Raw genomic sequence first — 24,921 nt, 5'->3', positions numbered from 1 at the left:
CCAATTGGAGAGAGGGTTTAAAATAAGGAGGGTTACCAAGTCGGAATGCGAGCAGAAATAGGAAAAGGTCAACAATGCCACTTAAGTTCCACTGCCCGGACCAAAAAGGAAACTTGAAAGTTAAAGCTAGTGTGTAAAATTTGTTAGCAATATCCAGTTAGTAAAAGGCAATGTTTTTAGTTGATGAGGCTACAAAATAGAAGTCCAAGCAAATTGGATGAAGTAATACTTTGAAACTTGTATTTGCTCATACAGCCAGAGCAATGGAAAGGTTTTGTTTTGTCAGAAGAATGGCATCTTGAGGAACACCTGATCAAAGCAGGTCATACCCTCAAGCTCTAAGCCCATGACGTGGCAAATTCTTGAGTTAGGCCAAACTATGTTACTGTGTGCTCAAGTTCTACAAGTCAATAAATTGCCTTTCAATCTAGTTATCTTGTGACCTTAGACAGTCCAATCTGGCTTCTCAGTCGTCAAGGACAACAGCCCTGCTTCCCTCAGCTCGCGCGCACAGTTTTCCCCAGAGCTTGGACAATGCACTACGCACCTGGTCCTTGAAAACATAACCAGCAATGGCAGCAGCAATTTCCACAATGAAAATCAGGAGGAGCAGAACTGCAAACTAAAGACAAAAAGTTCATTTTACCATCAGCAAAACATTTGGACAAAACAGCCCGCTTGATTGGCATCCAATCCACCACAATAAACATTCACTCCCTCCATCACCGACACACAGTAGCAGCAGTGTGTACCATCTACAAAATGCACTACAGCAACTCGCCAAGGTTCCTTAGACAGCACCTTCCAAACCCACAACCTCTACCACCTAGAAGGACAAGGGCAGCAGATAGATGGGAACACCACCACCTGGAAGTTCCCCTCCAAGCCACTCACCATCCTGACTTGGAAATATATCTCCATTCTTTCACTGTCACTGGGTCAAAATCCTGGAACTCCCTACACTACACAGACTGCCGTGGTTCAAGAGGAGGAGGTGATGATGAGCTACTGTCAAGGGCAATTCGGTATGGACTACAAACACATACTGGCCTTATTAGAGCCATTAGCATTCTGAGAGCAAGTTGGAAATTTTGACCAAGGACTTAATGAAGTTCTCTTCCATTACTGGACTAACATTGCCATACACCCCCCCAAAAACATAAGCATAGCTACAGACAGCTCAATACCCACCAGGAATACAAGAACACAGATAAATTCAGTGTGCCCAGGTGCCAAGTAGGACAGTGAATATGGGGAGGAGCCTTCCATTTTTAACACTTATCCTACAAGTCTGATGCAAATCTCACTGGAATGCAGATACAGTGTTGACCTGCACACCTGGATTGCCAATTTGCACTGTGGCAGTGCCAAGGTGAAGCTCACTTACCAGTTTTTCCCTGCTGGCATAGAAACAATGTCAAAGCAGTCAAGCGGCCTAACTAGTCAATGAGTAATGTGTAGCCTTCCCATGGGCAGTTGCCCCAAATCCCACGTTAGAAAGTGCTGCAAGTGCACTAGTCCATTGCTACACAAGACCAGGGCTATTTGGGCAGGCAGCAAGTGGAAAAGCAATGATGTAAAGCTTTACTCTAGATTTTTTTTTTTAAAAAAACCTCCTCTAAGCCACATCGGATTTACAGACTGGTGAATGACCCTCTCTGAATTGCAGTTGCTGATGATTTAAACAGTCCAGACAGATCTCTTACCGTGGTCACCATGCAGTAGTTTTCCTTCCAGGCACCACAGCAACCAAAGAAGGCAACAAAGTTGATGACTACTCCAACTATGATGATTACAATGGGAGCTCCGGAGGCAGCGACACTGGTGATATGTAGGGTGCCATTCATTTTGGTCTGGACCAGAATACCAACCACAATGAGGGCAATGCCAGAGATCTGGAATGAGGCAGAGAAAGAGCAACAGTTAATATTGGGGTGGAGGGGGAAGAATACAGAAAAAATGTTACAACATATTTAGAACACTTACTCCTTCAGGAATTTACAGTATTATAAACATTGGTGAGTAGTACAAGAAACATTTACAATGATCAAACTGGGGTATAACTACACTCGAGCACATAAGACAAATCATACAATACATTCATTGATCAATAAAGCGGCACATCATTGAGTCATATTACAGCACAGGAGCCAGCAATTCAGTCCATCAAGTTCATACTAGCTCTTGGGGTAGGGGGGCAACCTAGTCAGTCAGTCTCATTCCCCCCACTCTAACCCCATAGCCCTGCAAGTTTATTTCCCTCAAGTGCCCATCCAATTTCCTTTTGAAATCATTCATCGTCTCCACTTCCACCACCCTCGTAGGCAGCAAGTTAGTCATTACCACTTGCTGTGTAAAAAGTTCTTCCTCACATCCCTCTTGCATATCTTACCTGAAACCTTAAATCTGTGCACCCGCCTGCCCCCAGTCCTTGCACCATCAGCTAATGGGAACAGCTTTCAAGTTTCACAAGTGCTCATCTTTAGGCATGGTCACCACATTATAGTCAGAGATTGGCTTGGAGCCAATCAGGACCCTTCAAGTAAAAAGGTCAAACAGAGTGTGCCCAGACAGCAAGGAGCCTCACTGGAAAAATATCCACAACAGGTAGCGTTTTCCAATTCTCTTTGCTCTTAGAAGGCAACTGATCAATATATGCCTCCACGTTTGTGCTTGTATGTCTACTGCTCTATGTCTTTCAAATTGATGACCAATGCACCTTAGGTTAAGGGTAAAAGATAGAGGGGTAGCAACTCAACCAGGTCTAATTCCATTTGCACCTCACGTCCACACACAAAGCAGCAACCATTGGATGACCAAGAAATCAGGCCACGTTGATTTCTTTTCACACTGCAGCCCCACCACCAATCTCAAAACCCACAAGTCCAACTGTGGGGCCATTACTCCAGCTTAAACCAGCCAACACAAATCAGCAAAGCAAGCTAAGACCTTCCAGACTATGCATTTACCGGCTGAACTACTGCGAGGAGCAGGCCAAGACTTCACTGCCCGATAGTTAACCCAGAGGAGTTACAACACAACTGCTAGCGAGTGAAAAAATGAATATCAGAAAAAGAGTCAACAGCAGAACACACCAACATTTTAAAAAAACTATTTGTAATATGTTGAAGAGGAAAAGCAGTCCCAAAAGTGAGCATACTACCAACATTCAAAATAAACTTGAGGCACCCAGGCTCAATTCCTCATCTACGTTTGAGATAGTTGATACCATTTGGGTGGTAAATACAGTTGACCTCTTCCCCAAAGAGCACAAGAAAGGGGAAATCTCAAAATTCCTACTGATTATCCAATGGTCCTGTGCTGGATAAATTACTCCGCATGGTTAACTCTGCTGCTAAACACTAACCAGACTCATTCTCAAATGGTCATTCTTCATGCAAGTTACCAAGTGGCAGCAAGACACCCACCGTGGATTTCTTGGATTAGTTTGCTTTATTCCTAGACAACACTGGGACAGTTGTAGCAATCCAATAGGGAAGAGAACATTACGTTCCACCACTCAATAGCTGCTCTTTGGATGAAGGGACAAGGTCTGTTTCAGGATGTCAGAAACACAGCTGGTTACCTCTTTCGATGATGCAAGGTAACATACGACTAGTCAGCAACAGAAGCCATTTGGCCATCGAGTGGTCTGATATTCAGGCAAGAGCAGCCTTTACAGCATTCAAAACTTAATTGCCTTGAGTCACACCCACAAACACACTTATCCTCGATGGAAGACATTCAGTGGAGAAGCACAAGATAAAAAAAAAACACTTCATTAAACAGTTACTCATGCTCAGTGAGATTGAAGGCAACAATGAAGCCACATTATCAGATGAGCAAAAGGCTAAATAAAGTTCCCAAATCAACTTTGGAAATTGCTTTTTAGCTTTTTCATTCAGGGCACTCCAGGATTTACTGAATTTTGAGGAAAACGCCATATCACAAGTTCATTAGGGTTTGGACCGAAAAGCTCCTGCAAAACAGCACACCCCGCGCCCACCCCCCCCACCCCCAGCAAGATCAACCATTATGTGCAATGCTCCACACAAAACTATTCAAATGCAGATAATGCAGGAAGGTGAAGCAGCTTCATTTAAATGTAACATTTCATGGGGGCAGAAAGGCAGCTTTTAAAAAAAAAAAGGATTCGGTAGTCTTTCTCAGAACAGCTTTCCACATTGAGATATTGGAGAGGATTTCATTGGTAGAGTAGCACTCTTGCCAGAGTCAAGAATTGTGGAATCTTAGAAATTCACAGCATAGAAAGGAGGTTGTTCAGCCCATCATGTCTATGCTAGCTAACCAGTCTAATCCCACTTTCCAATTCTTGGTTTGTAACCTTGGACATGCACTTTGTAACCTACAAGTACTTTTGTTAAACATGGAGAGCATCTTCCTCCATGACCCTTTCAGGCAGCGAGTTCATTTTCCCTCCAATCTTCTACTTACCTCAAATCCATGCCCGCCTACCCACCCCCATTATGGGCCCCTCAACCAAGGGGAATAGGACCTTCCTATTCGTGGTCTCAACCGCTCAAGTTTACATACCCATTTAGATCTCCCCTCAGCTTCCTCACTTGCAAAAGAAAACAACCCCAGCCGATCCAATCTTTCCTCAAAAGAAAAAAATCTCCAACCCAGGCAACCTCCTTAAATACCCTCTAGTACAACCATATCTTTCCCATAGTGTGGTGAACAGAACTGCATGCAGCACTCCAGCTATGGCTCAACTACTGTTTTATACTGTTCCAACTTCGACTTCCCAGCTCTTATTCCTATGCCTTGGCTAATAAAGGCTAGCATCCCATGTGCTTTCTTGAAGGTTGTGGGTTCAAGTCCCGCTCCAGAGACTTGAGCATAAAATCCAGGCAGATACTCCCAATGCAACACTGAGGGAGTGCTGCAGTGATCAGAGGTACTGTCTTTCAGAAGCCCTGTCTGCACTTGCAGAAAGACATGGCACTATTGGAAGATCAGGGAGACACACCACACACAAGTTATACTCTTCAATCCACCTTGCCCCTCCAAACAATCAGGGAATTGATTGGGGGTGGGCGAGTGGGGGAAGGAAGGAAGAGTTCCTATCCTATAGAAATATACACAGAAGGAAGTCCTTTGTCTTTAATGCCTGCAACGATTAAAAATAAATCCCATTTCTGCGTTCTTTCCCCACAATCGTGTATCGTCCTCAAAAACATTTACAATTACTTCAATCTCAAATACTTGTATTCTACGCTCCAACACTGTGTTAAGAAATTTCTCCTAAGCCTTCCCCCCTTTGAGATTATTTTTAAATCAACCCTTTACTGACTTAAAAACAAAAAAACTGCGGATGCTGGAAATCTAAAACAAAAACAGAATTACCTGGAAAAACTCAGCAGGTCTGGCAGCATCAGCGGAGAAGAAAAGAGTTGACGTTTCGAGTCCTCATGACCCTTCGACAGAACTCTTTACTGACATACCAAGCTAGAGGAAATCGCGTTTCCTTATTGACCATCAAAACCTAATCCAATCTTAAAATAAAATCACAGAGCCTAACATTCCCCCTCAAAATTAGTTTTCCCATCATTGGCCTCATCCTTGGGGTTCCGCATTACAGCTTTAACGTCGTTAGACAACACAACTCGCAATATTTCTCACTGCCTAACCAATTGTTGCAGATTCAGGCCCACATTATAGATATCTTCTTGGGTTTTAAAGTAGCGTCAGTCACTCCTACAAGGCTTTTGAATGTTGTTCTTTTATGGGTGTCAACTTGCACTCTTCTACGGCTATTTGTGCACCCAGGAACACAACAATGATGCTCCCGTGTATCGGAGCCAAATCGGCATTTTAAGGACACACACTCATTCCACTCCCAGAGGGATTGGAAGAAAATCAACAAAAAAATTTGGACTGAACTTCATTGTAAAGCGGCTTTATTCCAAAGTAAAAGGCGAGGCATAGCAACGAGTACGATCAGAGGTACCGAGTTCAACCGGGACGTGCATACACAACGATATGAGAACATGCAATACAGCCCCACTCTGGCAGGCCTTACAATCCAAGACACTGCCTGCAGAGCCCAATCTTCCCACTACATTTCGCTGACACGGTCCAAATCTCCACACACTCCTGCAGCCTTGACCTTATTTTATAACCCACCTGCTCACTAAGGGTGTGGCTGACAAATAGCTCCAGCATCCCTTCCCGCATTCTAGATGATTTCCCCCTATTGGAGCTAAAAGAACAGCCAAATGACAGCTGCCTACACAGGACTCCCGTGCCACAATAGAACCGGGAAAGAGGAACACTGCTGTTAGCAAAGGGTCAATCAAAACCAGAAAAAAAAAGTCACAGCGGTGGTTTGCATTTATTGTACCAATTTGAGGGGGACTAGGTGCAAGCTCTTCACCTCCAGCTTCAAAAAGGTGCTGTTTCTCTGGCACTGGACTCATAAGGGAGAGCGATTTACAGCCAGCTGCTCATAAAAGTGGAAAAGCTGCCAGGACAAACCAAAATGTTTACCTCACAGCTGGCAAAACCGACACTGAAGAACAGAGGAATTTCTGGATTAAAAGACTGCAGCCAATCTAGCTCACCTTCCACCATCCTGCTACTCACATGAGAGAATGACAAGTTGTTGACTAATCATGATTAATCTAGGAGCCCACCCCACCAGTAGTAACTATTAGGTGAAAAGCCATCTCCCCAGCCTGTTACAAATTACTAGCACTTTGGGATACAGTATGAGTGTTAAAAATGTAATCTCAGAATCATTATGGTGCAGGAGGCCATTCAGCCCATCTGCATCAGCTCTCCAAATGAGTATTATGACTTAGTGCCATTTCCTGCCTTTTCTTTGTACCCTTGCACTTTATTTGAATAAACAATCATCCAATGCCCTCAAGTACCTCGATTGAACCTGCCTCCACCACACTTCCAGGCTGTGCATTCCAGACTCAAACCACTCTGCATGAAACTAAGTTCTCTCTCACATCACATTTGTTTCCGTTGCAAATCACTTTAGATCTGTGCCCTCTCGTTCTTGATCCTTTTACGAACGGGAATAGTTTCTCCCTATCTGCTCTATCCAACCCCCTCATGATTTTGAGCATCTCTATCACATCTCCTCTTAGCCTTCTAGAAGATTGGCTGTCTGGCAGGAGGCAGAGAGTGGGGATAAGGGGGTTCTTCTCAGGATGGTGGCCGGTGACTCGTGGAGTTCCGCAGGGGTCAGTGTTGGGACCACAACTTTTCACTTTATACATTAATGATCTAGATGAAGGAACTGAGGGCATCCTGGCTAAGTTTGCAGATGATACAAAGATAGGTGGAGGGACAAGAAGTATTAAGGAGGCGGGGAGGCTGCAGAAGGATTTGGACAGGTTAGGAGAATGGGCAAAGAAGTGGCAGATGGAATACAACGTGGGCAAGTGTGAGGTCATGCACTTTGGTAGGAAGAATAGAGGTATAGACTATTTTCTAAATGCGGAGAGAATTCAGAAATCTGGAGTGCAAAGAGACTTGGGAGTCCTAGTCCAGGATTCTCTTAAGGTTAACTTGCAGGTTGAGTCGGTAGTTCGGAAGGCAAATGCAATGTTGGCATTTATTTCGAGAGGACTAGAATCTAAAAGCAGGGATGTGCTGCTGAGGCTTTATAAGGCTCTGGTCAGACCACATGTAGAATATTGTGAGCCCCGTATCTCAGGAAGGATGTGCTGTCCCTGGAGAGGGTCCAGATGAGGTTCACGAGAATGATCCCAGGAATGAAAGGCTTAACATATGAGGAAGGTTTGAGGACTCTGGGTCTATACTCGATGGAGTTTAGAAGGATTGGGGGGGGGGGGGGGGGGGGGGGGGGGGGGGGGGAGATCTGATTGAAACTTACAGAATACTGAAAGGCCTGGATAGAGTGGACGTGGGGAAGATGTTTCCCTGAGTAGGAGAGACTAGGACCCGAGGGCACAGCCTCAGAGTAAAGGGAAGACCTTTCAGAACAGAGATGAGGAGAAACTTCTTTAGCCAGAGTGGTGAATCTATGGAATTCATTGCCACAGAAGGCTGTGGAGGCCAGGTCATTGAGTGTATTTAAGACCGAGATAGATAGGTTCTTGACTGGTAAGGGGATCAAAGGTTACGGGGAGAAGGCGGGAGAATGGGGTTGAGAAACTTATCAGCCATGACTGAATGGTGGAGCAGACTCGATGGGCTGAATGGCCTAATTTCTGCTGCTATGTCTTGTGGTCTCCTCTCTCAGGAAATCAGTCCCAACCTCTCCAATCTATCCTCATAGCTGAAGTTCCTCATCCCTGGAACCATTCTTATACACCTCTTTTGCACTCTCTCCAACGTGTTCACATCCTTCCTATAATGTAGCACCAAAAACTGTACACAATATTCCAGCTGAGGTCTGAGCGTCTTATATAAATTCAGCATAACCTCCTTGCTCTTGTACTCTATGCCCCTATTAAAGCAGCCCAGGATACTATATGCTTTATTAACTACTCTCTCCACCTGTCCTAACACCTTCAATGATCTATGCACATATACACCCAGATCCCGTGCTCATGCACACCCTTAAGAATTGTACCCCTTATTTTATATTGTCTGTCCATGTTCTTCCTACCAAAATGCATCACCTCCCTTCTCCACATTGAACTTCATCTGCCACCTATCTGACCACTCCACCAACTTGTCTGTCATTTGATTCATCAAAATGTCACGCTATTGCTTCCTCTGTAGGAAGCCTTCCCATGGAAGAAGCGCTTCTTCACAAAAATATGAGGCGCAATTGTACGGTCCCAAAGTCAATGGAGCTTTGAATGGCTCGCCTTATGCTGTCAACTCTGGTTTGACAAGTTGACGGCCCAGATTATCAAGTCATTTATCAGGAATGCAGCTGCATCAGCACAATACTAAAGCAGCTATTAGTTCAGTTTTACACAAGTGTGCTGCCCATCGATAAACTAGATTCAAGGCATGAATATTCACAGATGCCAGCCTGTCACCCTCAATTTAAAGAGGCCTTTGAGACCAAGGCATCATCTAATTACTACTTGTCCCATCAAACAAACTCATTGAACTTCAGTGACGTCCTGCACCGTGGATTCCTATAGTCTGTGCTGGATTATTTTGAGCAACCTAATGTCCTCAGGACACTTAAGTCTCGACTCCGCTTTAATGTGGCTGATACCAAACAGCTCAATTCGTGTAATAAGTTTGTAATCTACAGTAATTCGAAATGGTCAAGCAAGCCATTTAGTTCAAGGGTAATTAGGGATGGGCAACAAATGCCGGACTTGCCAATGACACCCACACCTCATGAAAAAGAATGTATTAAAAAAAAAAATCAATTTGTATTGCTATAGTGCCTTTAACATAGTAGAATGTCTCAAGGGGCTTCACAGGCACACAGATAAAAACAAAACACTGGGCCAAAGAGGAAGACAAGTAAGCTTTGGGCGAGAGGGGTGGGGGGGGATGGATTTCAAAGCCAAGGACCTAGTCAGCCAAAGGCAAATCTGCCAATGGTGGATGCACAGGATGCCAGAAAGCTGGAAACATGCAGATTTCCTCATGCACGCAGAGTGAAGGTTTAAGAAATGGGTTATTCAAATAATCGTCAGAATTTTGACAAAGCCCAGTCAGCTGTTCCCCACGTGGACTGGACACTGTCTAGACGACTGGAAAGAATCTCCTGTGCCAGGTCCTGTTTGTTCAACTCTCAAATGGCTAGCGTTCCAGGGGAAAACAAAGAAAACACTTAAAGACACACTGAAGCTCTCCTTGAAGTGCAGGAGCATTGACATTAATGACTGGGAGGAGCTTACTACCAGTCGTTCAGAATGGCAGCAACTTGTCCATTGAGTTACAACACAAGTCACCAAGTCTTCAAGTTGAGGCAAGGAAGGAAAGACATGGAAAGCAAATCCTGTACCCTGTGGTTGACTCTTAAATGCCCTAGCAAGTCACTCAGTTCTCTAAGGGAATTAGGGATGGGCAAATGCTGGCCTAGCTTGTGATGCCCACATCCTATGAACAAATAACAAACACCCCGGATCCCACTGCCTCATGGGATGTCCTGCCCCATGTGCCCAAAGATCTGTCGTTGGAGAATCGACCTGTTCAATCACAAGACAACTCATGGCAGAAACTCGTGACCCTAAGTAGACGTCACCCTCAAATTGAGGGACAGCCGAGTTTGAGAACTGCAACAACATCAAATTATCAGTAACTCATTTTGTCACAAGTGTGCTCTTTATTGCATGCTTAATTTTTGAAAACTAATAAATGCATTTGAACTCTATAATCTGGATGAATTACGACACTCACAACATTCATTTCCTAACAGTAACTTAGTGTCTGGGGAGAAGAACAAAGCTTACACTCATCGTAGTTCAATGATTCAACAGCACATGGCAGTACCTTGCAGTTCCAACAAACAGGCTTTGAATACAATGTTTTGAACAGATTCACTGACTAGCATTTCATCAATTGCTAAGTTGAACTCAACTAGCGCTCAAGATAAAGGAGAGAGCAAAATTTCATTTCCTTCCATGGGGTTTGCAAGGAGCTAATGCATTAAGAGACACGACTGAAGGTCAATCAAAACATTTTAGAGGGAATTAAGATATTTGTAGAGTGCTGGGGGCAAAACAGCATTCATTCCTAGTCTAGAAAACGCACACAATACAGATGGAGAGAGTGACACCAATCAACTAATTTGCTCAACGGTGCAAGAGCAAAGATGAATAGGCAATCTGCTGTTGTAGACTGGGAGAAAAAAAATCGCCCCCAAGTAAAAATAAAAATGCTAGTATGGCTTCAGTTGGCATGCCACATCTCCTCAACTAATGGCCAATAGGATCACAGGAGGAGGCCATTCAGCCCCTTGAACCTGTTCTACCAGTTAGACCATGGCTGATCCGAATTGGAGCTCCATCTACCTGCAGTGGTCCCATACCCCTTCAACTCAATCTTGAAAGTTCCGAGCGTGCCAAGCACACTTGGGGGGGGGGGGGCGGGTGCTGGTGCTGGTGGTGGTTAGAATTCCAGATTTCCAATACTAGGTGGTGAAAACAAAAAAAAGTGTTTCCCAATTGCCCTTCTAAATGGCAATGAAACAGCATTTTGGGAGTCGTCATCTTGGATTTAAGAAGAACACAAGCATACAAGACCAACATTAGGTTTATCAACCCGAAACATTAATGCTGCCCCTGCCAGATGCTGTTGCATACCTCCAGCATTTCCTGCATCCACAGTATTTTGCTCTTGGATAGAAATAATGGGATAGGCATTGCTCTCAGCACTCTGGCTTGAGAATTCTTTGGCAAAGCCACTTTGCCATTGCCACCCCACCATTTTAAAAGAAACAAGAACATTGCTAACCGTGTCCAACCCCCACTGGTCTCCCATTTTCCCTGAACATTCTTGAGGATTATCGAGGTTCCACCAAATTGAGCGCCGTGTTACAGGTTGAATTAAGAGTACTTACGACTGAAATTAAATACCTTAATGTGCTTTTCTTGCACAAAGTCACAGTAATTTTACCCCATACCCTAATGATTCATCAGAAACAGTGGCAACACCAAGTACGTTACAACTCAGGCTGAATTGAAAACAGCAGCAATGGGAAAAACACAAGCTGTTCGGAAAGAAAGCAACTCTGGTCTTGATAAGACATAGCTGGTAATAAACATGCAGTCTTAACTGTTGGTTAGCAGTTCAGAATCGACAGTCACGGCCTGCACAGCAAGCTGGATTAATTAACCTTATCGGGGCAGTGTCCGAGCCAAATTGGGATTGGTTTCTGCACACCCCCCCCCCCCCGCCCCCAATTTTGGGGTGGGGAGGTTGATAGAAGGGGCTTTCCTTAGGGCAGCATTTGCATCACAAGAGGCCATTCAGCCCATCATGCCTGTGCCAGTTCTTTGAAAGAGTTCTCCAGCTGGTCTCATTCCCCTGTTCTTTTCCCGTGACTCTTCAAGTATTCCCACCCCACTCCCAAAGTCCCTTTTGAAAGTTATTACTGATTGAGTTCAATCATCCTTTCAGGTAATGCATTCTAGATCACTCCTCACTGTGACACACTCATCTCTTCTCTGGTTCTTTTATTAATCATCTTAAATCTGCGACCTCTGGTCACTGACCCTTCTGCCAGTGGAAACAGTTTTTCCTGTGTTTACTCGAGCAAAACCCTTCACGATCTTGGGCACCTACCAAATCTTCCCCTTAAGCTTCTCAGCTCCAAGGAGGGTAGCCCAAACTTCAACTTTTCACATAACTAAAAAGGCAGTGTCCCTGGTATTGTTCTAATAAATCTTCTCTGCACCTTCACCCAGGCCTTGACATCCTTCCTTAGGTGTAGTAGCTTGAATTGGCTGCAAAACACCAGCTGAGGCCTAGCCACTGCATTGTAAAAGGTGCAGCCTAACTTCCTTAGTTCTTAGGTATCTCCGGGACATAAAACGTTTCTTGGACTGCTGTTCCCGTCACATTCTGAAATCCACACTCAGTGCCATGCGCCGCCATATGAACACACTCGACCTCTCCCTCCAGCACCACCGCCGTACCCTTTTTCAAAGCTGCGCGTGCCCCCAGTTTCATTTTATCCTTCGGCTCATCCGACGCCTCAACAAGAAACTTTTTCTCTTTCTCTCAAGTGCTAAGGAACGCAAGCTCCAACAACTCATTGACACCAACACCCATCTAGGACCCTCCACCCCTGCCTGTCCCTCCGTCCCCACCCTTTCTTCCAATCCCAACCGTGTATTCACTATACCCCCTGACCTTCCCCTCTCCGATGATGAACGTTCAGTGCTCAGCAAAGGACTTAGTTTCATACCCTTACGCCCTCACCTCAATGAATTTTGGGCTCGGCATGATACTTAACTCTTCTTCCGCCGTCTTCGTCTCCGGGCTCACTTCTTTGGGCAGGAGTCCTCTCCCAGTTCAACGGATCCTTTTACCCATCTCCAATATTCTCCCTCCACCTGGACCCCTCCCTCTGGATTCTTACCTTCTCTCGATCTTTTCATTGAGAACTGTCGGCGCAACATTAGTCGTCTCAATTTCTCTGCTCCTCTCACCCATTCTAACCTGTCTCTCTGAACTTACTGCACTCCATTCTCTCAGGTCCAACCCTGACATTGTCATCAAACCCGCTGACAAGGGTGGTGCTGTTGTTGTCTGGCGCACTGACCTCTACCTCGCGGAGGCTGAGCGTCAACTCACAGACACTTCCTCCTACCTCTCCCTGGACCATGACCCCACCACTGAACATCAAGCCATTGTTTCCAGGACTGTCACTGACCTCATATCCTCTGGGGATCTCCCTCCCACAGCTTCCAACCTGATAGTCGCCCAACCTCGGACGGCCCGCTTCTATCTCCTACCCAAAATCCACAAACAGAACTGCCCCAGTAGACCGATCGTCTCAGCTTGCTCCTGCCCCACAGAACTCATTTCTCGTTATCTTGACTCCCTTCTCTCTCCCCTTGTCCAGTCCCTTCCCACCTACATCCGTGATTCCTCTGACACCTTACGTCACATCAACAATTTCCAGTTCCCTGGCCCCAACCGCTTCCTCTTCACCATGGACGTCCAATCCCTCTACACCTCCATCCCCCACCAGGATGGTCTGAGGGCCCTTAGCTTCTTCCTCGAACAGAGGCCCGAACAATCCCCATCCACCACTACTCTCCTCCGTCTGGCTGAACTTGTTCTCACGCTGAACAATTTCTCCTTCAACTCCTCTCACTTCCTCCAAATAAAAGGTGTGGCTATGGGTACCCGCATGGGCCCCAGCTATGCCTGTCTCTTTATGGGGTATGTGGAACATTCCTTGTTGCAGTCCTACTCCGGGCCCCTTCCACAACTCTTTCTCCGGTACATCGATGATTACTTCGGTGCCGCTTCATGCTCTCGTCGGGACTTGGAAAAATTTATTAATTTTGCTTCCAATCTCCACCCCTCCATCATTTTCACATGGTCCATCTCTGACACTTCCCTTCCCTTCCTTGACCTCTCTGTCTCAATCTCTGGTGATAGACTGTCCACCAATATCCATTTCAAACCCACCAACTCCCACAGCTACCTCGACTACAGCTCCTCACACCTCGCTTCCTGTAAGGACTCCATCCTATTCTCTCAGTTCCTTCGCCTCCGTCGCATCTGTTACGATGACGCTACCTTCAAAAACAGTTCCTCTGACATGTCCTCCTTCTTCCTTAACCGAGGTTTTCCACCCACGGTCGTTGACAGGGCCCTCAACCGTGTCCGGCCCATCTCCCGCGCATCCGCCCTCACGCCTTCTCCTCCCTCCCAGAAACATGATAGGGTCCCCCTTGTCCTCACTTATCACCCCACCAGCCTCCGCATTCAAAGGATCATCCTCCGCCATTTCCGCCAACTCCAGCATGATGCCACCACCAAACACATCTTCCCTTCACCCCCCCTATCGGCATTCCGTAGGGATCGCTCCCTCCGGGACACCCTGGTCCACTCCTCCATCACCCCCTACTCCTCAACCCCCTCCTATGGCACCACCCCATGCCCACGCAAAAGATGCAACACCTGCCCCTTCACTTCCTCTCTCCTCACCGTCCAAGGACCCAAACACTCCTTTCAAGTGAAGCAGCATTTCACTTGCATTTCCCCCAACTTAGTCTACTGCATTCGTTGCTCCCAATGTGGTCTCCTCTACATTGGAGAGACCAAATGTAAACTGGGCGACCGCTTTGCAGAACACCTGCGGTCTGTCCGCAAGAATGACCCAAACCTCCCTGTCGCTTGCCATTTTAACACTCCACCCTGCTCTCTTGCCCACATGTCTGTCCTTGGCTTGCTGCATTGTTCCAGTGAAGCCCAACGCAAACTGGAGGAACAACACCTCATCTTCCGACTGGGCACTTTACAGCCTTCCGGACTGAATATTGAATTCAACAACTTTAGGTCGTGAGCTCCCTCCCCCATCCCCACCCCCTTTCTGTTTCCCCCTTCCTTTTTTTTTCCAATAAATTATAAAGATTTTCCTTTTCCCACCTATTTCCATTATTTAAAAAAAAACACCCCACTAGAGCTATACCTTGAGTGCCCTACCATCCATTCTTAATTAGCACATTCGTTTAGATAATATCACCAACTTTAACTTTAACACCTATGTGTTCTATTGTACTATTGTTGTTGACATCTTTTGATGATCTGCTTCTATCACTGCTTGTTTGTCCCTACAACCACACCCCCCCACCTCTCTCTCTCTCTCTCTATCTCTCCGCCCCCACACACACACCTTAAACCAGCTTATATTTCAACTCTTTCTTGGACTCGAATTCAAGTCCTGTCGAAGGGTCATGAGGAGTCAAAACGTCAACTCTTTTCTTCTCCGCCGATGCTGCCAGACCTGCTGAGTTTTTCCAGGTAATTCCGTTTTTGTTTTGGATTTCCAGCACCCGCAGTTTTTTTGTTTTTATTCCTTAGATCTGTGTTCTACGTCTCTGAATCTAAACAGAAGTATGCTGCACTTAGCCCAATGTTTCTTCCCAATGGGAGAGAGAGAGAAAGAGAAACAAAAACAGGCCAGGTGTATAAACAGGGGACCAATTCGCTACTGCTAGGTTTGTACCAAAGTGAAAAATGGCCTCCAGCAAGTTTGCACTTTGCTCCACTAGTCAAGGGCTGCACAGTAGTAAGCTTCTATGGGCAGTTGCTCCCCACTACCTGGTCAAGTGGCCAGCTTTCATATGCGAGCGTAGAAAGAATATTAACTATTTCACTTGGGCAAGGGGAAAATTAGGAAGACAGTTACAATGGAGTCAAATTCTACCAACACATTATAACTTTCTCAAGGGTTTCTGGATGGCAAAGCACAACCTCAGGTCACATGGCACCCTTTAAAATGTAATGAAATATCATAAGAGCCTAAAAATTGGGCAGTGGTAGGCAGGAGGCATGGTCAAAGTTGGTGGAGGAGGATTGTCAGAGCATTTTAGGTTTTTTGATCAAAGGCAGGGTTGATCAAAAGGAGACTCGAGGCAGACAAGTTCAGGGCACGAGTTGGTACACAAGGTTTATAGAGATGTGTAAAGCTGGAAAAATTTAGAGCTCGGAGATGAAACTGTGGCACAACAGGAGAAAAATTAGCCTGATCATTCTCTCCCTACCTCAGGTAATGGGAAAGCAATTGTACTGCCTGTACCATCATACTAGTCTCAATTAACTTACTCAGCAGGGACTGTCGACTGACACCACAGGGAGTCTGGATAAAATGCTAAACTCAATATCTAGTTTAGGAAGAGAGGCAGGGGGTTTATTATAATGGTTGGAACAGATTTCTCTCCTCTCCCTGGGCCCAAACATAATCACTCTCCATTTCACGACAGTGCATCTTTAAAAATCAGCACTAAATCTGCACACAGGAAAATGCCCAGAAGCACAAATAGGGAATCAGACTTACAAGCCTAATCACCAGCCCTTAGAAAAACACGAACATGATTTAACTTCACAGGGACAAGCAAATCAACGAGAGTTAAAACTGCAGAGCTGACAGACACCAGTCTAGACTCACTCATATTTGAGCTCAGACTTCACAATGCTGCATTTAGCCAAGTGCCAAAAAAGCATTTTAAAAATGATAGCTCACAAAGAGGATTTTCCTCACTGCCAGCATTCCCCCCACCACCCCAAAACAAAACCTCTAGAGAAACTCTTTAGCCTGTTGAGTGATCTGTAATTCAAGCAAAGCAATCTTGGAAATATGGGCTGGCGGGGGGTGGGAGGGACTTGAATTAGAGCACAACCTTATCACTCAATTGTCTCATAACACTTCCTCATGCAATGATTTTGTATGACTTGGGCAAACGTCAGCCATTCTCAAAAGACGCCACGAAAATCAAGATGAATACACATTCAACAGAAATAAGCAAGCAATTAGTTGCCCATTGTTTCGTGGGAGCATTGTTAGATCAGACACCAGGCAAACATCCTGCTCTTCTTCTCACCAATGATGTTTGACATATAAAGTACTGTGGGCGTAGGGATTTTTCACTGGGCCAAAGCAGCACAGAACCAACCTACAGATGGGCATCTGCCCAGGGCACCATGGTCAAGAGTGAGTGGTGCTCTCCACCCCACCTTCACTCGTGCTTGGAGCTATTGCGCCAACCTGTACTTCAGCCAAGAATAGGCAGACTCCCAAGCGAGATGGTGCGCCTGCTTCTCATGTTGGTAAGTAAACACCTGTACAGCACTATCTAGATCAGCTAAAGTACGTTTCTATTATTGGGCCTGGCATGAATATATCCTGTTTCAGATATGAAGCGGGTTGCCAACTCTGGTTGGACGCATTCTTGGACGTTTCATCACATGATTTTTAACTTGGATAAAAGCATTGGATGTGAAGGGGAAGTGTTCAACTAAAAAGAAAATAATTAAGTTTCTTTTAAAAAAAAAACACTTCCCATGACTTTCCCTCTGGGTTGCATATGGAGCACGCATGGATTGCTTTTCAATCCCTGGATAATGTGAAAATTGAATTACTATCCTGACCTTGCAGACCTGCCTGCAAACAAAATAGCTACTCAAGAGACCCAATAATCGTCAGCTGCTGTAAATAGCACGTAGCCACTGACATTAGGCCAGGCTCTGCCGAGTTAGCGAATCTTGCATTGCGGTGAAAGGCACATCAGCGTTGCTGAATAAAACAAGCCAGGATTCTGCCCACTGCCCAGTGAGCCCCTTCTCATTTGTCAGGAAGTGGCAGGGGCTGAGCTCACCCATTGAACTCCTCACGGCCAAAAGAGTTCAGCCTAGTGGCGGAGCTCAAAGATTGCTCCAACCCATCATATAGCCAATGAGTTCAAATCTTTCGGGAGAGGAGGTAGCAAGAGCAAGGACGAGGACAATTGGGGAAGTAAACTAAAAAAGAAAACTTGGCTGTCCAGATGATGCAAGGAAAAACCATCTTGGTGACAAGTGCAACTCAGGTTGGAAAGTTGTACACTCATCCAGTTCAAACTTATCCCAATTATTTCACCAATTCATTAGCAATGAAGCAGTTTGGGAAATTAAGTCACCACACAGATGAATTGAAAATTAAAATCAGACTGGTTCCTCGGTTGAATGGGTGGGTGGAATTCTCCCTCTGAACTGTGATGTTGCCCTAAGGAAAAAAGGGGTTAAAATTCTATATATATATATATATATATATATATATATACACTTTTTTAAAATCAATGCACTGTTGGAACATGTCTGTGCCAAATTCCAGCACTACTCCAAGAAAAAAAAAGTTATGCCACCATTTTAAACATGAACAACTGCAACAGAACCACGTGCAGGAGGATTCGATACTAAAACAGGTTACTTCGCATCGAAAATAACACCAAGGAATTACAACCCTAAACTGCATCAATAGAGACTTTACCAGAACATCCTAATCTCTCACTCAATGAACATTTTAATTGCTAAAAGAAAACACCAAGTTAAATCCCTGGTTGACAAACATTGTTGTCCATTCTTCCAAATGAGTGTACAAACAAGCGTAAAAAGAGAGCGAGCTAACAGTGTTATTAAATAAGACAAATAACCAAGACCCCACACCACTATTTTGAAGAACCATAAGAACATAAGAAATAGGATGAGTAGGCCATTCGGCCCCTCAAGCCTGTCCCGCCATTCAATAAGATCATGGCTGATCAGCCGCAGGCCTCAACTCCTCTTTCGTGCCAACCGAGTCCCTGTCTCTCAGGTGGATGTAATAGGTCAGGGGACTGACCTATTACACAAGCAGGGGACGCTCCCCAGAGTCCCAAGACTAATATTTATCCCTCAACATCACTAAAACAAATTATCTGGTCATTATCACATTGCTGTTTGTGGGAGCTTCCTGTGCACAATTGGCTGTGTTTCCTACATTACAGTGACTGGTCACTGTGAAGTGCTTTCCCAGAGGTCTTGAAAAAAAAACATACAAATTCAATCGTTCTTTATTTATCTGGGAAATACAACGTAGGAACCTATTCCAAGACGTTTTAAACAAGGTTACTTTTGTTAGGAAAGAGCCTACATTATTTGTACAGACAACTGATTGTTTTCCCGAGTAGGTTGGAGTGATCGTTGTTACCAATGCCCAAAATTATTTTTTTTTTAAAAAATGGTGACACAGGCTGCATTAAACAGCGACTGTCTGAACTTATATCACCCCTTGCGCCATCGTACGGCAGAAAGAATGTACACATCATTCAAACTTAAAACCCAAAAACAGACACAGCGACTAACTCTCTCCCAATGTAGCTATGGCCTTCGGGAACACCTCAAGCCAGTGACTCAAGTCTGTTAACAAAACCAGCAACAAACACACTGAGTTAAACCTGAAGTCAGAAGTTATTTTTAAACTGATTATATGGTAGAGCATAACCCAAATGACTCACATTTTAGTGACACAGACTTAAAATGGCAAGAGCCATCCGTTCATCTTTTGCCGGAAGATTTTATTTGCTATTTATTGCTTACAAACGTGCATCGTTTTCCCCCCCTCCTCCATTTAACCAGGAATGAAAGAATGTAGGCCTACTACAACAAGCTCCATAGTGACCTAGAGGCCAGGGTCCTTCCAGGTTCAATTCATAAATACTGTGGCTACAAGAGCAGGTCAGAGGCTGGGAATCCTGCCGAGAGTAACTCACCTCCTGAGTCCCCAAAGCCTGTCCACCATCTACAAGGCACAAGTTAGGAGTGTGATGGAATACTGTCCACTTGCCTGGATGAGTGCAGCTCCAACAAGAAGCTTGACACCATCCCAATTGCCCATTTGCTCACTACATCAAAGCAGTGGCAGCAGTATGTACCATCTACAAGACACACTGCAATAACTCACCAAGGCTCCTTCGACAGCACCTTCCAAACCTACCACCTCTACTGCCTCAAACTAGGGCAGCAGACACATGGGAGTACCACCACCTGGAAGTTCCCCTCCAAGTCACTCACCATCCTGACTTGGAAATATATCAACGTTCCTTCATTGTCACTGGGTCAAAATCCTGGAACTCCCTCCCTAACAGCACTGTGGGTGTACCTACACCACATGGACTGCAGCGGTTCAAGAAGGCAGCTCACCACCACCTTCTCAAGGGGAAATTAGGAATGGGCAATAAATGCTGGCCTAGCCAGCAGCGCCCACATCTCCCTGATCAAACATAAAAAAAAAGCCCATTATTGTTTAGATAAACTCAGTAGTGAAGCACAGACAGACAACTTCTCTTCCTCAGCATACAAATGGCCATGTGGGTGAGGAAGGAGTTGGGGGGGGGGGGGGGGGGGGGGGGGGGGGGGGGGGGGGCATTAAAAAGAGGGGGGGGGGGGGGGGGGGGGGGGGGGGGGGGGGGGGGGCGGCACATTTCCAGTACAGCCTTTCACCAGAGCTGAAGAGGGTGAAGCAAGGCTGCTCAGTGCAAACTACAAACAGATTCACAAGCCAGCTGGAGCGAAATACCAGGAATCTGCAGCCTTTCTCCCTCCAGGTGGGCATCGGACGCAATAGTAGCCGGCTCACATGCAGTGAGTTGACGATCCGCTGGCTAACACATGCCATACCCTTGCCAGCCATAACACAGTCAACCCATTTCACTGCACTCAAGCCTTCCCCAAAACTAAAGGAGAAAAAAAAATCATCAATGGCAGCCATAGTGCCAACTGGGTACCATATTCATGCTCCTTCTCAGCCATGCAATGTGACTCACCCAGTGCTACCTCATCAAGCTCACCAACTGTATCCTCCTGGAAATGTGTAGCTGTGCTGGTGCTTGCAAACGGTGCTGAGAGGGACACAGGGTGCTGTCTTGTTCTGGGGCATTAACAGCCTGTTCTTCCAGGCCTACAATGATAGAAAAAAAAGGCTCATTAGAACATTGGTTCCCAGACACACCTTTACTTACAATTAAAATCACACTTCAGACACAAGTTTGCACTAAGCCACACCTCAAAGAAAAAGCATCAGGACATACCTTAAAGTTCACATTGCCAACAGATTGGCATATAATGTCCATTTGGGTGCATGCCAGAGAGTGAACAAGGAGGTTAAATAAGACAGCAAAAAACAAAAACAGGATAGGGCTCGTCCCAAGCTTGGTGGGAGCTCGACTGTCACCTCTCGCTCTATGGCAGATATGCACAATTGCCTCCTCTAAAGGAGTTGAGGCCTCATCTCAAGTCCTCCTTTGGTTTGGGTCTATACATCTGTTCTATGGCATATTAAATTGCCAGCATTTAAATTTAGTCTTCAAAAGTTGCCAAAGGAACAAAGGAGAGTAATGCCCTCAACCCATGTTAGTAACTGGCCACGCAGCTAGGTTGAGAGACTGTGCTGTACTGCGGGAAGCCTTTTGAAGATGTTGGCGTGCTATAACTTTCAATTGCAAGCTGCAGCTTAGATATGCGCCCTCCTGGAATATGAGTATGCTTGGTAAAAGCAATGCTTAAACGGAGGTTCAAGAGTGTCTGAAGACATGGCATAGACCAGCAGTAAATATGCAATACATAGATAAGACAAAAATTTGCAACATGCATACATGTGCCAACTACCCAGTATGTGGTACTGTTGTGCAGCCGTACCTTGGCAGTTTCCTCAAGATGGGCTATCTTCTTCCAGATCGGTTCCAAGTTTCTGCAGATCGTGCACACACCTTTCACCATGGCTGTCAACCATGCTGCACTGCTACCCTCAGAGGGGGTTGCCTTGAAGTGCTGAACAGAGCAACCCCCTCTCAACATACACCTCATGCAGCAAGGCCTCCATTTTGTCATCCGCTAAACAGGTTTCGGGTCCTATGCTGTGCCACTCCATTTGTCCAGAGACTTCCTCTTCTCCATCTCCTCCATAAACATTAAGAGTACCTAGAGAGAGTTCTTTTATTGGGACTGCCAGAATGTTTCTGCAGGCATCGCTTCCCTTTAACTAATATGTTCCAAGTTAGAAATGGTAGCTGCAGCCTTTAAATGGCACTAGATATGCTGGCACCAGCCCCTCCTTTGGCAAACTCCAAGCAAGCCTAGGGGGTTTCAGTGAATACAGCGATCAGGGCCAAGCCCTGCATGAGTTAGTGCAGCAAACTATTTTCCATGCAGCTAGAAAGCTCAGCAGTCTTGCAACCATATGACCACAATTGAAAGTCTGCAAGCTTCAGGAGAAGCTGCTCCTCCTCACCACTCAACTTGTGCGGGGGTAAGATTCGAGTCAAGTAAATCAGGACTTGCTCAACCTCTTGACCTCTGAATGGCTGCTGGGCTGGTTCTTCTCCCAAGATCTATCAGGCTGCTTTTTCCACAGCAATCACTAGGCAACAACATCAGGAGCAGGAACCCCAGTATATCCCTTCCTCAGATGCACCTCTGCGTGTCAAGCAAGTAACCTCTGGAGGACTGACACATTCAGCAACCTTCCAATGGCAGGTTTTGCCCCCTCCCACCCCACTGCCAATTGTGGCATGAAGTGTAAGGGATGGGCATGTAGGGTTTTACAAGCGTGCATATATATTAAAAGAAAATAAAAGAGCCTGGCATTTTATGTAGAACCTTTCACAGCCCTGAGGACATCACAAAGCACTTAGTCACTGTTGCAATGTTGGAAATGCAGCAGCCAATTTGCGCACAGCAAGCTCCCACAAACAGCAATGTGATAATGACCAGATTTTTATTTATTTATTTTTTTAAATATGATGTTGATTGAGGGATAAATATTGACCAGGACACCAGGGAGAGCTCCCCTGCTCTTCTTCAAAATGGTTCCATATTTTGCTTTTAAATCTCTACCCCACAGTGCCTTAGCTTAACATAGCATGTGAAAGATGACACAAACACTCCCTCAATGCTGCCCTGGGATTATTGGCCAAGCTCAAGTCCTTAGAGTGTGGCTTAAGCCCACAACCTTCTGACCAAGCAGCAGCCAACTGAGCTGTGCTGGACAGTTTGGTGGTGTTAGAATGCCGAGCAGGGTCTGCCAAAGAGAGGGATGGCATAGAAAATAGCAGAAATGAGGACATGTTAATACTCCCAGAAGATGGAGCTCCTGGCCATTTGATGTCATTTCTGAAAGCTCCCGTAGGGTCTTGCTCCACTTACTGCCTTCATCCACTCCCTACAGACTGGCTCTAAAAGGCACGTGTGCATCATGGGCCATGGGGAACAGTAAAAAGGACAGCTTATCCCTCATCAACTGCACTTGGACACACAAGCAACTCGACTTGTGCTACTCAGAGGGGACCAAGAGTTCCACACCTCACACTGATCTGGCCAACCGCCCCCAATGGAAATACACCAAGTGCCCAATTTCCTCCTCCCACCCTCAAACTGGCAACCACGGGCTTGCAGTTTCCAACAGTGGCAGCACTGGGCGATAGGCACAGCGGAAGACGTCGCACTTCTGTTCAAGTGCTGCCATCTCTCCCTCACACCAGCCCTGACAAATATAGAGAATAATTTTTAAGAAGCGTGGAAGGCAGGTTGGTTGCGCATCACGGGACAGACAAATCCATCGAACTGGGTCAGCAACTGCTCGAAGTTCAGCCTGCAAGGACATGAAGGGCAAAGAGAAGGATGGTTAACCTGCAAATTGAAAATTAAAAATGCAGTTGTTAAAATATGATAAAGTTTAGAAGCCAGCCAACACCCTGGATTCCTATCAGAGCTGGGTTTTATTCTTTGGTAAATTGGGGACATTTCTTGCGATTGTACAGAAACTCCTTATACCAGGAGTGAAGGAAGCTCAAACAACAACTACTTGCATTTATATAGTGCCAGTCATCCAGTGAAAGCATCCCAAAAGAACCTCACAGAAGTGGTTAATGAACAAAATTTGACACTGAGCCACATAAGGAGGTTCGGATGGGTGACCAAAAGCTTGGTCAGAGGTAGGAGCATCTCAAAGAGGGGAGGGCGAGATTTAGGGAGGTAATTCCACAGAAACTGAACTGGACGAGCCATATCTAGCCACAGTATTCAACAGCAGGTCAAAGGCTGGGAATCCTGCTGTGAGTAAGTCACCTCCTGACTCCCCAAAGCCTCTCCACCATCTACAAGGCACAAGTCAGCAGTGTGATGGAATACTCTCCACTTGTCTGGGTGAGTGCAGCTCCAACACTCAAGAAGCTCAACACCATCTAGGACAAAGCAGTCTGCTTGATTGGCACCCCATCCACAAACATTCACTCCCTCCACCAACAACACAGTGGCAGCAGTGTATACCATCTACAAGATGCACTGCAGCAACTCACTAAGGCTCCTTTGACAGCACCTTCCAAACCCACAAGCACTACCGTCTAGAAGGACAAGGGCAGCAGACACATGGGAACACCACCACCTGGAAGTTCCCCTCCAAGTCACTCACCATCCTGACTTGGAAATATATCAATGTTCCTTCACTGTAGCTGAACTCCCTCCCTGAATAGCACTGTGGGTGTACCTACACCACAGGGACTGCAGCGGTTCAAGGAGGCAGCTCACTACCACCTTCTCAAGGGCACTAAATGCTGGCCTAGCCAGCAACACCCACATCCCATGGATGAATTTTAAAAAAACTTAGGACCCAGGAAGCTGAAGACATGGCTGCCATTGGCAGAGTGATTCAGCTCTTGGATGTGTACAAGGGCACAATTAGAGAACTGCAAGGTTGTAGGACCTAGAGAAGGGGGAAGGGTAAGACTGCAGAGGACTTTAAAAATGAGGAGAATTGTTCAAAAATTAGAACCAGATACAGCAGGAACATGAGCCAACGCAGGTCAGCGCGACCAGATCAAGCTATAGCCAGAGACCCCCAACCTAGTCCAAGAAGCCCAATCCTGCTTGCGCACAAGATTTTTCCCCCTGCTGCTTTGTCACATTAGAATGTCATGAGTTTGCGAAAAGGGGCTGGTCTTAGCGCTGTCGCCTCATAGTTGCATCAAT

General features: G+C 45.7%; 1 protein-coding gene across 2 annotated transcripts in view; it reads right to left on the bottom strand.

Moving 5' to 3' along the window:
- Positions 1-24,921, bottom strand: part of cd63 (CD63 molecule) — a 50,415-nt gene that overhangs the window by 8,376 nt on the left and 17,118 nt on the right. For both annotated transcript variants that reach the window (XM_041180349.1, XM_041180348.1), the window contains exons 3-4: positions 1,707-1,895; positions 548-622 (exon numbers count right to left, since the gene is read on the bottom strand). In XM_041180349.1, coding sequence (XP_041036283.1) covers positions 548-622; positions 1,707-1,895 — 264 coding nt within the window. The remainder of the gene's footprint in view (positions 1-547; positions 623-1,706; positions 1,896-24,921) is intronic.

Source organism: Carcharodon carcharias, chromosome X, assembly GCF_017639515.1.
Source record: "Carcharodon carcharias isolate sCarCar2 chromosome X, sCarCar2.pri, whole genome shotgun sequence".
NCBI lineage: Eukaryota > Metazoa > Chordata > Chondrichthyes > Lamniformes > Lamnidae > Carcharodon > Carcharodon carcharias.
The sequence above is the reverse complement of the archived record's forward strand: the minus strand, read 5'-3'. Positions and strand labels throughout refer to the sequence as shown.